The sequence below is a fragment of the Antechinus flavipes genome, chromosome 5 (genome assembly GCF_016432865.1).
Source record: "Antechinus flavipes isolate AdamAnt ecotype Samford, QLD, Australia chromosome 5, AdamAnt_v2, whole genome shotgun sequence".
In the NCBI taxonomy this organism is placed as follows: domain Eukaryota; kingdom Metazoa; phylum Chordata; class Mammalia; order Dasyuromorphia; family Dasyuridae; genus Antechinus; species Antechinus flavipes.
In genome coordinates, this window is record NC_067402.1 from 105,744,256 (window position 1) to 105,760,440 (window position 16,185).

Consider the following 16,185-nt stretch of genomic DNA (forward strand, 5'->3'; position numbering starts at 1 on the left):
ACAGGTTGTAAAATGCTAAAACTAAGGATACAAGAGAAACAAAATTTACTTCTATGTCTATTAAGCATTCATTAGAAAGGATAGGATTACTGAAGAGAAACTGTTGCTGTTTTTTGAGTATATTGTTCTCTAAGATTCATTGTTCATCCTTAGAGAAAGCTTAGTTAGAAGGTGTCTTAGTGGTAGCCATGGGAAATGATAGCTTGAAAGTGTGAAGAATTACTAGCTTCTTGAGGGAGACATGCATGTCTCTCAATTTTGATCTCTTGTAGTGATTGATGACAGACATGATACTGCATAAAGATATGCAAAAATGCAAACTGTGCCATACAAAACAGTACTGATTATGCAAGAAAATAGGTGATAAAGTATGCAAGGACCAAATAGATGAGGAGGGTGAGGATATTTAAATTAAAAAAAAAACAATTCATATTTTTGAAATGGAAATAAATATTTTGAAATGTTTTGAATAATAAAAGTACATTCATGTTTACATGGAAATGCCAAATAAGTTATTTTAGCTCTTTCTTTCCCCCCCAATCTTCAGCTATCCCTCTGGGTATTCTAGTTGTACGGGGAGACTGTGATCTGGAAACTTGTCGCATGTACATTGACCGCCTACAGGAGGTAAGGTTGATTTGAACAATTTTTTTTATTCATGATGACTACTTGATTAGACTATGGAGTCTATAAGTAGCTCCTGATTCCATGAATTCAGTTTATAAAAGATCAGTAAGGAAAAAATTGGTTTATGGTATTGTCTCAAAATTTGTAGCATAATTGTTAACATAATTTGAAATATGCTAATATGAAATATGATTTTAAAATAGGGAAGAACTGCATATTAATCTATTCATTGATATTTTAAAAAACTTTAGTGAATGCTCATTAAATATAAAGCACCATGTTTTGTATTACTAGGTGATACACAATTAAGTAAGAGATTCATTGTTCTTGTTCAATGAGTTATAGTCTTACAGATAAGACAGGTATACAAATGGCTATAATACATGGTAGAATATAATTAATGTCATCAAGACAGGTATAAATAACATGCTGTTATGTTTTAGACTATGAAAAAAATCATAGAATTTAGGTTTTTTGAAGGGGACATAAATTGTATAGGCATCTGTTATATACTACTGCTTCCTGAAGTACCCCAATTCAGTTTTGGATAGCTCTACTTGAATAGAAGCTGTTTTTTTGTTTGTTTGTTTTTCTTATATGAAGGCTAAATTTTTTTTCATTTACATTTCTACTTATTGATATCTAATACTGCCTGTTGGGTCTGAGGAGGACAAATCAAATCCTTCTTTTATGCAAGAGTCCTACAATACACAGGTATTTGAGGAAAGTCATTAAAGGCATTTTGAAGGAGTTGATGATTGAAGTTGACCTTGGAGGATGAACATAATTTTGACAGGAAAAGAGTAGTCAGGAATACATTCCAAGAAGAAGAGAAATAGAATAAATAAAGGGAAGGAACATATGAGGTGTGATCACACTTTGAGTAATCTAATTTGTTACTGTATATGGTATGCAATGAATGAGTAGTGGGAGATCAATCTGGAAAAGTTGATTAAAGTACTTGGTAGGGAGCTCTGAGTGCCAAGCTAACAATGAGCTTTTATTTTATTTGGTAGTTAGTAGAAAACTATGGAAGGTTTTTGGGAATGGAAGTAATACAGGCAAAAGTATTAATTTGAGAAGATTAAAATGGCAATAATGTGTGAGACAGATGAAGGTGAAATGTCAAGGCTGGAAGATTAGTTAGGAGATGTTGGCAACATTTCTATAATGCTTTAAGGTTTGTAATATATTTTGACTATGCTTTGATTTTTTTAAAAATAAGAACCCTATGAGCTAAGTGCTATAATTACTTCTATTTTACAGATGAGAAGATTGATACTTAAAGAGATTAAATGATTTTCTTTAGTCTTACAGCTATTAAGTGTCTAATGGCAGGATTTGAATCCAAGTCCCATGTTCTATATACAAAACTGTTTAGTTGCCTAAGTCAGGTCAAACCATAGTAAGGGCATAAATTATGGCAGTGATATTAGGATTTACAAAGACCCAGGGATGGTAAGAAAATTTCATAGGTAGAATCAATAGGATGTAATTATTGATTTTATGTGGGGTTTGAGGCAGAAGAAAGACGATTTCAAGTTTTTAAGTCTGAGTAGTTGTGAAAATGATGGTTCTAAACAGAAAAGGAGAATAGAGATGCTAGGAACTGAAATCAGTTTATTTGGAGTTAAGGGATGATGAATTAAGTTCTGGACAAGATGCTTGTCGGCATCTAAAAGAAATCTAGCAAGTAGGAAATACAGTTTTGTGACTAGAAAGCTACAAATTCATGAATGATCTGCATGATAATGCATGATAATGAAAACCAGGAGAATGGATGCTTTTGTGAAGGAGGAGAGTATTGAGAGAAAAAAAAAAGAAATGAATTAAAAGTTGATCACTTACATTAAGAGAGTAGGAGGAGGAAGAAGTCATTAAATCAGGGGAAAAAAGTTGGTCACAGGATTAGTAGAAAAGACAGGAATCCTACAATCCCATAGATATCAAAGGAACAAAGAATTTTATACATAGAGAGGGTGTGATGAGTCAATGGCTTCAATTCTACAAGGTAGTCAAGGTGAATGAGAACATAGAAAGACCCATTGAATGTGTTAATTATGAAATCACCAAGAGATCATTTAAGTGATAAAGGTAGAGGCCTTACCTTGGTAGACTTATGAATGGGTAGATGGAATGAAAATGCAATAGATTTCTCTTTTTAAAAATTTCATAAAGAAAAGGATGGAGAGTGACAGAATAGTACCTTTTATAAGTGGCACATTGGAGGAAATACTTTTTTTTTTTAAAGGAAAGCAGTAGGCATGTTTATAGAAAAAAGGGAAGCATGTGGTGAATAGGAATATTGTTCTCATCCCCACTCTAGTTAGAGTCTAATTACCTTCAGTTTTCCTGACTGATTAAAAAATTCAAAGAGGATTGAAAATCAATAAAAACCAATAAGGATTTGGGTTAATCATTCATCTTGTAACTAGACCAAATCAGAGAGAGCTTGGATTTTTAGATTTTATTTTTGTCCCTATAGAAAAGAGGAAAAAAAAACATGTTTTCTTCTTACAAAAGAGTAAAGAATGCTCAACTTTTGATATCCTCCAGGAAAACTGTAAAACTAAAAAAGTCTAATATTATCATTGCCATGAATTCATATTGCATCGATAAAGCTAACAGAATCATGTCTTTCTGTGTCTAGTAAAGATATCTTGGTCATTTAAAAAAAGTTTTATGAGGGAACCAATTAATTTATATTTCCCCCAAATAGAATAATTAATAACAATTAATCTTGATACTACAAGTAGGCAAACATTGCTTAATTATTCTACATTGTGACTAAAGGTCCATACTTGTGTCTCAAGAGTGGCAGTTTACTTAGCAAGAAACATATAGAAGAAAGGATGATTGTCATGTACAATGTAGTTAGAGTAAGAAATAAAATAGATAGCAGAAATATGTGAGGAATTATAAAATATTTGTATTACTAATTACCAAACCCTCCCTGATGTCAGAGGTGAGTGCAAAACAATTAGTGAATCCAGACCTATTCTTTTAAAAACCTATTGGCAAGATTAAATGGTGAAGTATGCCTTGTTTTATTAGACCTATTAGAATGTGGGTTAGTATTTTACTGACTCTGGGCAAATAATAACTTTTCTAGTCCATAGTCTTTAACCATTCCACGGAGATGATAATATTTAAGCATTTACCTTAGGTTGTGAGGACAACACATTTTTTTTTCCTTTTTACATTTGTTTACACTTGAAAGGGAAAGCATCAGAATAAAAAAGAGCATTTTTGTAAAGATTAATGTGATGGAGATGTAAAGAATATTTTTTCTTAAAGGAACACAACGATATTGAAAGATTCTATGGTTCCAGGTCTGATCTCCTATGAATCTGTTAACTAACTTAGGAGTCTCAGCCTCTCTTTCTCCCTCCCTCCATCCCTTCCCCCCTCTCTCTTCCCCTCTCCCTGCCTCTTTCCCCCTTCTTTTCTCCCCCCTCCATCCTTTACTTCCTGTATCCCTCTCTACCTGTCTCTTTCTCTCTATCATACTTAAAAGTCTGAACAGAAGACATAAATCCTTATTTAAATAAATTTCAGAGATGTTTTAGAACAGAAGTCTGTGGTAAAACACAAATCCTTGCATGAATTTTTTATTTGGGACTGATATAAAAACAGAAGATGTTCTAATTAAATTTGCAGATATTGCAAACTTGTAAGGAAGAGCCAATCTGAAGAAGAATAATAACAAATTAAAATGATTCTTATAGTTTACAAAGTTTAATTAAAACCAACAAGATGAAATATAAGAGGAATAAGTCTTACATTCTAAATTTAGTGGGATTTTTAAATAGTACAATTAGGTATAAAATTGCCCAGATATAGGATTGAGGAGACCTAACTTGGTAGCAGAAGATATGAATGTATTGGCTGGCAACAAACTCAATATGAATTAATAAAAATATAGCTTTCCTAGCATTGGAAGCACATTGAATTGGTCAGACTACATCTGGAACCTTATCTTGGGCTTTGATTTGGTAGCATCCAAAGGTAGGAAATGAGAGAAGGGTCAGGAAACTGTTATGTGACAGATAGTTGAAATAATTGAGGATGATTATGGTAGAGATAACAAATCTTGAGGGAGACATGATAATTGTCAATTATTTGAAGCATATTGATTCTAAGTTGGTCCAAAAGACAAATTAGAATAAATGGGAGGAAGTTAAAAAAAGAGATTCTGGCTTCATATGGGGAAACACTAAGAGCTGTCCAACAACGGGAGAATCTACCTTAGGAAATACTGGGCTCTTAGTCATAAAATCTCAGTCCAATCCTATGATAATCTGTCAAAAGAGATTCTTGCAGTGGGTGGGAGTTTGAATGAGATGACCTATAAAGTTTCTTGCAAATTCAAGATTCTATGAATTTTCCTCAGCCAGATTTTGGACATTAGACATAACTTAGATGCCTTTTCTTTTAGAACAAAAAGTAGGTTAGAGAGGAAGAAATGAAAATAGGGATTGAATATGATCTTATTATATCTCCTAATTAAAAGAAGAAAACTTCCATATTTCCCGAGCTGCAAAGGCACAGAACTCATCATTATTTGAACATGTAACTATCTGAGTATCTATTGGACATGCTACTGTAACAAGGAACCAGTTATCTTGTGTAGCAAGAAGAGAGGTTTGGGAAAGTGGACATTCTTCTTGCAAAAAGCTTGGAGTTAGATGGTAGTCTAAGGTAGGAAGCAATTCTAAGAACAATGGTACTAAATAGTACAGATAATAATTCTAAGAGTGGGAGTGGAAAAATAACTGTTGCAAATAAGGAATACTGATTCTGAAGAAAGTCAATTTCATTGATCATAGGAAACAATTTTTAAAAAATCCTGTGGGAAGGAGGTATGAGGCTTTAAGAACAAAGGTCTGAAGAATTGCTGACATTTGTGAATAGATACACTATACTAATTATCCTCAGAGTTACAGAATATGACAAATATAACTATTTCAGTTATAAAAACTTTTTTAAGTGGGTCAAGTTTTCAGCAGCTCAGTAAATCCTCATTATCACTCTATGGATTTAGAATTTGTGATCCTTTAGACATTGAATGGCAGAAGCTAACTTTTTTGCTATCTATGAAAAAGTAATTTGCTTCCCAAGCAAATTATTTACTTTCAGGATAAGGATAAGAAAGACATTTTAACCTTTTAAGAATCCATTATTTTAAGGTAGTTTAGTAGCATCATTAGTATAGTAGCAATGAATGTGTTAATTGCATGATACTTATCTGTTAATTAAAACTGGTTGGGGAAAAGCCCTTTGTCATTAATTTGAGTTATATGTGCTTTGAAACTAATTAGATACAATCCTTTAAAATATTTTCTTTCATTTTGGACTTTTGAGTAGTTCAAGTTGAACTTGCCCTACTGAATTGAAATGAAATGAGTTTTTGCTATACTTAGAAATGATATTTTTTTTCATTTTTGCTTCTATTGTTTACTTTTGTGTATTTTAAATTACCATTGTATTTGGTTTGGTTGTTTTTGAGTTGGAGTAGTTAATACCTTGTTGTAATTAACTTTACTGAAATACTTTTAAAGCCATAAATATTTCTTTCATTTTTCCCACTAGGACCTGCAGTCAGTTCCTTCTAGTACCCAGAGAGTTCATTACCAGGTAATTTATGATGAATTCTTCTCTCTTACTTTCAGACCAACAGAAGTTCATTTTTTTATTAATGTCATTTTAAAAAAGTTATACCTTGAACTGGGATAATGATAATAATTCACTTATAAAACACTTAAAAGTTTTAGAAAAGCACTTTCTTTAAAACTTGTGGGGGAGGCTGTGTAAGTACAATTACTATTCCCTCGTTATAGATTTGAAAACTGAGGCTCAAAGATGTAAAGTGATTTGCTGATGGTCACACAGCTAGAAATGTCAGAGATGGACTATAAACTGATATCTTATGGCTAAAAAAAAAAAAAAATCACTCTTCTTTCCACTAGACTGCTTTTAAGAAAAAAACTTCTACTTATTCTTATTCTTTAAGATGACTTGATTTTACTGGAATAATAATTAGTTTAAGAAATCTTAGACAATTTATTTTCTCCCCAGGACACTTAGAATGTACACAGTTTCTTCACAATTCAGAGTTTCAGCTCATCATTCTTATGTCAGACTTTGAGCTCTATTAATGGTAACATTGATAAGACATGTGATGTATGTTTGATCCTCAGTTCCCTAGCCTCCAATTGCTTCCATGATCCCATCCAAACCTTTTTCATATGTGTCTTATTAGTTATAAAATGAATCAGGGATAGAACATGAATGATTCAGCATGATGAATACCCATGCATACCCACACCTAAAGAAATAACTGTATATAAAATGCTTCTGAGAGCATATCATCTTTTCATATAAAAAGTATATAGAAGTATAATTATATGCTGAGTTATTTTTATGGAAGAATGCAGATATATCTGTTTGAGGAAAATTATGTAAATACAGAGTAACTAATGGCATTCTAGAAAAGTTTTTTCTAGGACCTGGGAGACGTACTGGGCAATATAGTTCAATCCTCTAATTTTATGGATAACGAAATTGGCCTTCTGAATGGTGAGAGACAGTATTTGAACTCTGGTCTCCTCTCTAGAACCAATGCTCTTTAGACTTTCTCATTGGAAATCATTTCCCTAACAACAACCTTGTGAAATGGATAATTGAATCCTATGATATCCCTCCTATATACAAGTGAGATCATTAAGCTTGACATTAAGTGATTTGACCAAGATCAAACAGTTAATAAGAAGCAAAGCAGAAATTAGCATCCATTGTATCACTGACTTCTAGTAATTTTTTTTTTAACAAATGGATTTATTTCACAATTTCTTTAAAAGGTAAAACTCCTTTAAATATATATTTAGTTTACAAAACCTTGATTCATAAATAGCTTTCCAAGATCTGAGCTATCAAAGGATATAGATATGCAAGACTCACCAGGAAGATAGAAGAATAAGAATAGAGTAGCACTTCACTTTCCACTGTCACTTAGGAACATCAGAACTTTGAAGTAAAATTGGAAGGACCTTAGCAGTCTTGTAATTACTTTTATTCATCAGATAAGCACAATGAAATTAAGTGATTTCCCTATCTAGTCAAATCCAATAAATATTTATTGAATGCCTAATATGTGCCGAGTTTGTTGTGGAGCTGGGATTGGCATCTTCCGCTAACTCCCCCTTAGTATTCTTTTTACTATATTATACCCCTTTTTTGACTTTGGTAACTGGCAAGTTTTTCTACAGTTGTTTTGAACGTGAAAGTGCTAAAGCAATACACAAGAAAAAATAATGCTCAATAGCCAAAGTCTCGATGAATTAATATTCTGAGGATACAAGATACATTGGCATTAGAATAGACTGGGGTCAGTCCAGATCATTTGATCTATTCACTTGTTATCAAAAATATATTTTCTGCCTCATTTTGCAAAACTAGATAGGGCTATTTCCTCAGGATATTATACTTTGAATTGCGGTGTTTGGCCAAGCTTAGTTTTTCTGATTTAGTTTATCAATTCATCTGAAAAAAATGATTCAGAATATTTTGTCTAGGTAATTAATTCAGTGAAGATGTAAAAAAAAAAAAAAGGAAATTGATGATAACCCTGAAAACTGAAATTGTTAATGTATTCTATGTCAGTTATAAAGGGGTGGGAGGAAAGGAATAAATATTTATAAAGCACCTACTACTAAAAAGCTAGGTATTATGCTAAACTTTTTATAACTTATCTCATTTGATCCTCACAACAATTGGGGAGGGGTGACAAAGATGTGGTGGCAGTGGGAAAGGTAGAAACTGAGGATCAAGAAAGGTTATAGTTAGAATAGAGGGGAATTTTCAGTGGGGGAAATAGAGAAATTCTGTATCACCTATCTCAGATGTTACTTCACAATTTTAATGGATCTGTTATCTCATGTGTTTGCATACTCCAAATAACAATGGAATTTCCTATCTATTCACATCCTCTTTTTCCCTCTTATCTTATCTTTGTAACTCTTTCCTAGAGGTATGGTTAATTATTTTTCTTTTCTTTGGGAGCCCTAACAAAATGAATACATAGTACACTACTCATTGTGAATGTAGAAATTTCATTTCCTAGAATAGATCTGTGTAACTTATACTTCAGACATAGACATTTAAGAATACATGAGACAATTACTGTGTTCCTCTCTTCAACATATTTCATTATCAGTGCCTTTTTCTTTTATTTCCTATTCTCTTCTTCCTTCTTTCTCTTTATTCTCTTTCTTTTCCCTACTTTCTTCTCCCCTTTCTCCTCCCTTTTCTCCTACCTTCAGGGACTTCTGGTGATCCTCAGGGTTAAAGAAATTATTGAAATATATTCTACATCCATAAGCCACATGAAACTGAAATTCTCCATAACTTAGGAAAATGACAAGTGTCAAGGAGCTCTCTATAGAAGGAGAAGGCATTAGTTCCTCCAGTCTGACATCCCCCTAACCATCCTCAGTATGTGACCATTTCCTTTAGTTGAACTCTTTAGCCAGCTGAGGTAGGTAGCTCTAAACCCCTTCTGGATACTAATTATATCTACAGAGTCCAATGGTCATTTCAGTAGTTACACAAGCATCACAATTTGGAGCCTTGAACTTACCAGGTACACACTAACTACATGGTGTGTCATTTTGATGGAAGGCTGTCTTTGTGTTTGGTCTTTCGTGATTGGACAGGCAGGAGTTTTCAGAAAGCTATAAATACTCAGCAAATCCCTGTATAACCCCTAATGTCTTGTTAGTTTAATATGAAATGTTGTTGGCATTCTACCATGAATTATGAAAGGGGAAAAACAAAAGCAATAAATAGCCTAAGTGCATAGAATCTGCTGAATAACTCACTAATAAGGTGTCTTGGGCACTTGTAGATTCTTCTAAATGCCATATTTTCCTCTTGAGTTTGGTTTGGACTTCGAAAGAGTCAACCAGTATCCCTAGCTTCAAATTAGTGGGCTGCCTAGGATTTCTTAAAGCTTAATACCTTTTTTGGAGTTGCTTTATTTCTTTACTCTGTTAGCTCTTTTTACATGTTTATTTCATCTAATATAATTTTATTTACAAAAGAGATGTATCAGTAAAGCCATTAAAAAAAAATGTTCTCACATCCCCTATTCTTCCCTGATCTGACCCAATAAAAAAATCATACAGCCTCTGCAAAAATGAAAGAATACTCATAATACCAACTGCTTACAATTGAGGGTCTAACATCTGGTACTTATAAAAGTATCCTAATTCAATGATGAAAGTAATGAATTAGGGAAAAGAAAACCTGGGTTCAATTATCCTCTCTGTGTCTCGTTTTGTTCTCTGTATAGTATATCCCTTCCCTACAGTATATCCCATCTGCCTTACTGCTCTATTGTCTAGATAAATGAGTGATATGTCATATTTTGAATGCATTCAAAGAAAAACTCCACACAGTAAAAGCTCTAGTTAAAAACACCATAATCCTCAAAGAGAAACTTTTTTTCCTCAGTTTGGGGCCAGGTGGGTAGGAGACGATGCTCTTTAAAAAAAGCATATTTTGTGATTCATGGGAGAAAAGATGCAAGTAAGAGAGATATAGTAACATGGGCTTACTGGCTATTTCAGAATGTTCATTGGAAATTCATTTTAAAACCCATTCCTTTAATTAACATCAACAACTTAAGAATGAAAAGGCCAACTATGAAAGGTCATCTGTAATATGAGGAAAGTTAACTAGAAATTAATCAGTTAAACAATAATTAAGTAATTACCATGTACCAACCACTGTGCTAAGTGGCATGAATATAAAGTAAGGTGAAAGATGATCCCTATTTTTGAAGAGCTAACAGTCTAATGTGGAATCAACAGACAGCCATCTATGCACAAAGAAGCTATAAATTAGAAAAGGACTTGACACCCCCATAGGATTTAGACAGATTTAGAAAGGAATATTTTAAGTGCAGGCAGTTAGGAGCCAGAGGAACTGATCCCAAATCGTCTAACTTACCTGTCTAACATTGTCCAGTTAGTCAACAAGAATTCATTAAGCACTTATGTGTTAGACATCGGCCTAAATACTGGTAATAAAAGAAAGGCCTAAAACATTGCCTGTTTTCAAGAAGCTCACAGAGGGAGACAATCTGTAAATAACGAACTATATATACACACTTTGTAGATATGTATCATATCTCAACTAAGTAGTAGATAATCTTAGAGGGAAGGAACTATTGTGGACTGATAAGCCTTCTTCTAGAAGGTGGGATTTTATTGTAGACTTATAGGAAGCTAAAGAAAAGCTCAGATGGAGATGAGGAGAAAGAAGGAGAAGTTTCAGAGAAAGTGGGACTGATTTCTGCAAATCCTGGAGTCACAGAGTAGAAAGAAAGTCTTGTTTGAGGCCAGTGTCATTGGAAAACAGAATATTCAGGGATGGATAAGTTATACAAAGGCCAGAAAGGTAGGGATTAAAAGAAATCAGGTTATGATGCTTTTGAACTCTAGGCAGCTAAAAATTTTGTAGAAGGCTTTTAATTTTTGAGTGGCAGGAGCTTTTTAGGAGTAGCCAGGATGCACACTTAAAACAAAGTATGACCAAGGCTGATCCTATGGTATGGCCAATGCAATCATTAAAGGAGAAAGCAGTTCTATTCCTATTATTTGTGATTGCCTTTCTTATAGAAAAAAAGTTGATTGACTTGAAGTCTGGTCTTCTTGACTTGAATTCTGATCTTTGAAAAAAGTGAAATCGGCTGTTAGTTACAAAGCAAACCAGGAATCTAAATTGAAAAAGTGGGGAGCTTTTTCATCACTACTCAGTCTTCTCTAAGCTTGGTATAATCAGAGATGTAGGACCATTCCCAGTAAATGTATACTTCAATAGTAAGTGGATATTGCTTAATTGTATAAACTACTGAAGTGCATAATGGAGCTGCTCTGCCCTCATTAAATTGCTGTGCATCCTTTATGGTTAACTGAATGCAAATTAAGTGCTCCATTTGATTATTTGTATGCCAAATAATAGTGCTAATGCTTTCCTTATCAATGAAGGAATAGATCAGACAAGTTGACTTTTAAGCATCTATATGAGACACTTGAAAAAAATTAAGACTGCTTAAAGAGGATGGCAATTTTTGTTCAACTTTATAGCTGCTTAGAAATAGATTTCCTATAAAAATAAAAATAAATTCTTTCCCAGTGAAGAAAATATAAACATCAGGACTTGGGATGGCACATTTTTCTTAGCTCTTTTTAAAATACAGAATTTTTTAAAAAGTAGTTTAAAATTAAGAATGCAATACAATATTATACTTGAAAACAAGCATTGTCAACATTATTATTCCTGCTAATCATAATAGCTAATATTAATAATAGTTTTTAAAAGTATTACATGACAAATATGGGGCTATATTTAAAAGAAATGCATATAGTCAACCTATATCAGATTGCTTGCTGTCCTGAAAAGAGGGGGAGGGAGGCAAGAGAGAGAAGAAGAAAAATTTGGAATACAAAGTTTTACAAAAAATGAATGTTGAAAATTATCTTTACATGTATTTGGAAAAAGTAAAATACTATAAAATGAAAAAAAAATATTACAAATGTTATTACATTTGATCTTACTGATTCTTGCCATAGTCTCATGGTGTGGGTTATCACTATTTTGGCAATGAAAAAGCTGAGATGGAAGAAAGAAAGGGAGGGAGGGAGGAAGGAAGGAAGAACAGAAGAAAGGAAGAAAGAAAGAAAGAAAGGAAGGAAGGAACAAAGGAAAGAAGGAAGGAAGGAAGGAAGCAAAGGAGGGTAAAAAGGAAAGGAAAGAAAGAAGGAAAGGAATAATTAGGTGACTACTATGTGCAAATTACTGTGCTAAGAATTTGCAGATATTATTTTATTTATTCTTACAACCACCATGAGAAGAAAGTATTAATTTCCCCATTGTGTATTTGAGGAAACTGAGGCGGATGGTGGTTAAGTACCTTGCCGAGAGTGACACAGCTAATAAGTTTCTGCTGTGAAATTTGAACTTAGGTCTTCCTGATTCTTGCTTCAAGAATTCTATTCCTCTGTTACCTGTGTGGTTAAGTGATTCACTTATATTTATATAATCAGTAAGTGCCATATCTTGAAATTCAACCCAGATCCCTTGACTTGAGGTCAGAAACATTCAAACATTAATTTAGGCAACTTTGTAGTACCAATGATATGATTGTTGGTACTACTTAAGACACAACAGATAAGCTATCAATGTGATCAAGTCCAGATTAGCACTTGAACATTCTTCTGGACAGAGTTATGTCTATGTTTAGTTTTGATTTTTCACATGTACATTTAAATTCTTTCAAAAATGCATATTTTATTTCACTTTGGATTTGGTTTAAAATATTCACTCAAAATTGGGTCATTGACAATGCAGCTTTAAAAAAAAAAAAGGTGATTCATTCCCAAAGCACAGGTATTTCTACTTATTTTTATTTTGTTTCAATCCTTTGGATTGCTTTGGAGATAAAGGAATTACCATTACTTACTAAATATAGTTAACTAGAAGCTCACAGAGATTTTCAGTAATTCTTACCCTAAATGATACTTGAAATCTTGGTTGTAGTTTGCCTACTAGTCTATTATTTTTCACATAAGTGCCCTCATTTTCCATATAAAATCTCAGTTTTAAGGGACCTTAGAGGCCATATAATTCAGCCCATATCTGAACAGGATTACCCTTCTCAATAACCCCAACATGTAGTTGTCTGGCCTCCACCTAAAGACCTGCAGTCAGGGAGAAATACCTCAAATAATCAATTCTACCTTTGAACTGAGCCTCAGTTCTACTTTCGAACTGAGATTAAGCTCCCATCTCTGCTTCTTCATTCATCATTCCTTGTTCTTCACTCAAGGAGTAAAATAGAAGAAATTTATGATCTGTATCCTGATATCTTTATTTCCTTCTTCTGCCTAGGTGGTCTGTTTCAATCCATCAAAATATTGCTTTTTTTTTTTCCATTGTTAAATCACCCTGTATATTCTATTATTATTTCTTCCTTTACTTCGTGGATTTCCTGAAATAAGTATATCTTTTGGGTATATAAACAATGCCATACAACTGTATTTCTATTGTTGTTCTTTTTGAATTAAAGGAAACTCTTTGGGAGTAATTTTCCAGTCATGAGTCCTATCCTACCAAATTTCATTAAATTTCACTAATACCAATGAAATTAAATTTAATTTTCTACCTTTTTATTATTCTTGCTTTGTGCATTAGTATACCTAAAGCTTTAAATTCATTTCTTTTCTCTATTTTTGGTCATATTCTTGGATATTGGCTCTAGTAAATCACTGGATTTTTCATATTCTCCCTTCTATTTTGTATCTGATAATCCATGTTACTGGTTTTGTATATTTTATGTATGTATATACATGTAAACATATATATATATACATACATGTAATTTTCTTTTTTGCTCAGTTTTATTTTAAAGCCTTATTAAATAATTTATAAGACTTTAAACAAATGTTTTTTTTAATTTTATTTTTCTATTGTGAACTTGAAAACATCAACAGATATGAAATTTCCATATATAAAGAAGATGAGAAAAAGCTAATTGTTTATGAAACTGTGAATCTTTATTACAAATTGACTTTTTATTATATCTAGAGAATATACATTTTACTAGAAACTATACAATCATAATTGCTAGTAGATTTAAAGCTGGAAGAGAATGTAGAGGTCATCTAGTTCCATTCATTTATTTTAACATTGGGAAAACTGAGACCATGATGACTTGCCTGATGTTAGACAGGTAGTAATTAATAAAGATTGGATTTTCTCTTCTGTGCCACAAACCTACCTTCAATCAGTAGTAGTGCTAAAAAATGTCAACTGTGCCCAGGATTTCATCAATCTTTGCAATGCTTTTGGCTACCTAATTTGTCCTGGGCCATCAATAGTGGGTAATACTTTTTAGTTTTAGTAAATTTCTGTAGCTATCTTTAATTACATCTGCATCTATGTATCTATAGCTCTATGTTTCCCAGGAATATAACAGATCTCTCCATTGTTCATGACAGGTTCACAGATACATTCTCTCCTTGTGGTACTTGTGGATCCATATTAGTATTCTTTGGAGCTTTTTACTTTTGAGATGGTTCAGCTTTACTAACTTTGGAAGAGTAACATGTTTACTAATATCCTCCAAATATTTAGGGGTCCTTTATTTTCATTTCTTCTGGATCAAAGTCTTTTGTTCCCTCTACTCCCCAATCACAAATTAAAATTCATCCTCTGCTTCTTCCAGTTATTTTGCATGACCTAACATTTGGTGAGAGTCATTGTGGTATAGTGGATAGAGAGCCAACACTATAGGAATCCAGGAGGACCTGAGTTCAAGATTCACCTCTGACACATATTGGCTGTGTGACCCTGGACAAGTCACTTAATTCTTAGTATTCTAAACAACTTTCTGGGAATATGAGAGCCAGGGAAGTATGACCCTGCATCAGTGGAGGGAGTTTCCCTCCCTAGCTTCCTCACGTTGGACAGCTCCCTATACCTATGAAATGACAGAAAGTCCAGTCCCTATCCCACCATTTGTCACTGTGGTCAGGCATGCCCAATTCCCTGCTTTCTCCTGCAGGCTTTAGTCTGCCAGAGTCCTGGGACTGGTTCCTGCCCCAGCAGAATGTGCACAAGAAGCTTCCTTCCTGGGATAGAAGACTGCTTCAGATCTAAGGTCTCCTTGGTGCCAGTGCCCTCCCTTGCTCTGTTGTCTTGATTGCTTTTGTCCTGTTCTTTTGGATCCTGTGGTTCTTTTTGGTTTCTGGCTGCTTGCTCAGTCTTTTGAATGTCTGCTTTGGCCTTTGGTCCCTGAGTATTCTTGATTCTCACATCTGCCTGTCTGATTTCTGCCTTATTGTCTTGCCCCACCCCTCAAATTGTGTGTGCTTTCAGAGATGACTTAATGTAGAATTAATTAATCAACATGTATTTATTAATCACTTATTCTGTGCCAGGCACTGAGGATACAAATACTGTGAAACAATTTCTACTTTCTAGGAGCAAGCAGTTCATCAAACATTTATGAAATCTCTGTCATGTTGAAGACCATAGGCAGACTGGCATAGATTCTTACTCTGGATTCAATGTGGAGATCATAATAGAACCTGCTTGCAAAGGTTGTTGTGAGGATGAAATGAGATTGTATTGGTAAAGGATTTTGCAAACCTTAAACCATTATTTAAATAGTGCTGTTTTTAGTATTAGTATGAAATATATTTTGAAACTATATTCAATGTTATTTGGTTTCCTTTGTAAGCCTATGTATTTTGTGTTACACATTTAAAGACATTATTCTGAGAAAAAAATCCATAGGCCTCACCAAGTTGCCAGATGGATCCATGACCCAAGAAATGCTAAGAATTACTTCCCCTATAACAGTAGGGTTAAGGCCCCAGGTTATCTGGGGCCACACTTTGGAGTATGGTAGACAACAGATTAAAATATAATTGGAAAATATCAAAATAAATTAAATATAATGGAGAAGATGGCATTAAAATGGGCTTTCTA

At 33.4% G+C, this 16,185-nt stretch overlaps 1 protein-coding gene across 2 annotated transcripts in view; it reads left to right on the top strand.

The window, feature by feature from the left end:
• The window catches only part of DGKI (diacylglycerol kinase iota), a 565,471-nt gene that overhangs the window by 428,489 nt on the left and 120,797 nt on the right, over window positions 1–16,185 (top strand). Inside the window, exons 23-25 of one of the 2 annotated variants that reach the window (XM_051961507.1) lie at window positions 548–627; window positions 6,220–6,264; window positions 15,257–15,352. In XM_051961507.1, coding sequence (XP_051817467.1) covers window positions 548–627; window positions 6,220–6,264; window positions 15,257–15,352 — 221 coding nt within the window. The remainder of the gene's footprint in view (window positions 1–547; window positions 628–6,219; window positions 6,265–15,256; window positions 15,353–16,185) is intronic. The other variant, XM_051961508.1, reaches the window with a different exon arrangement.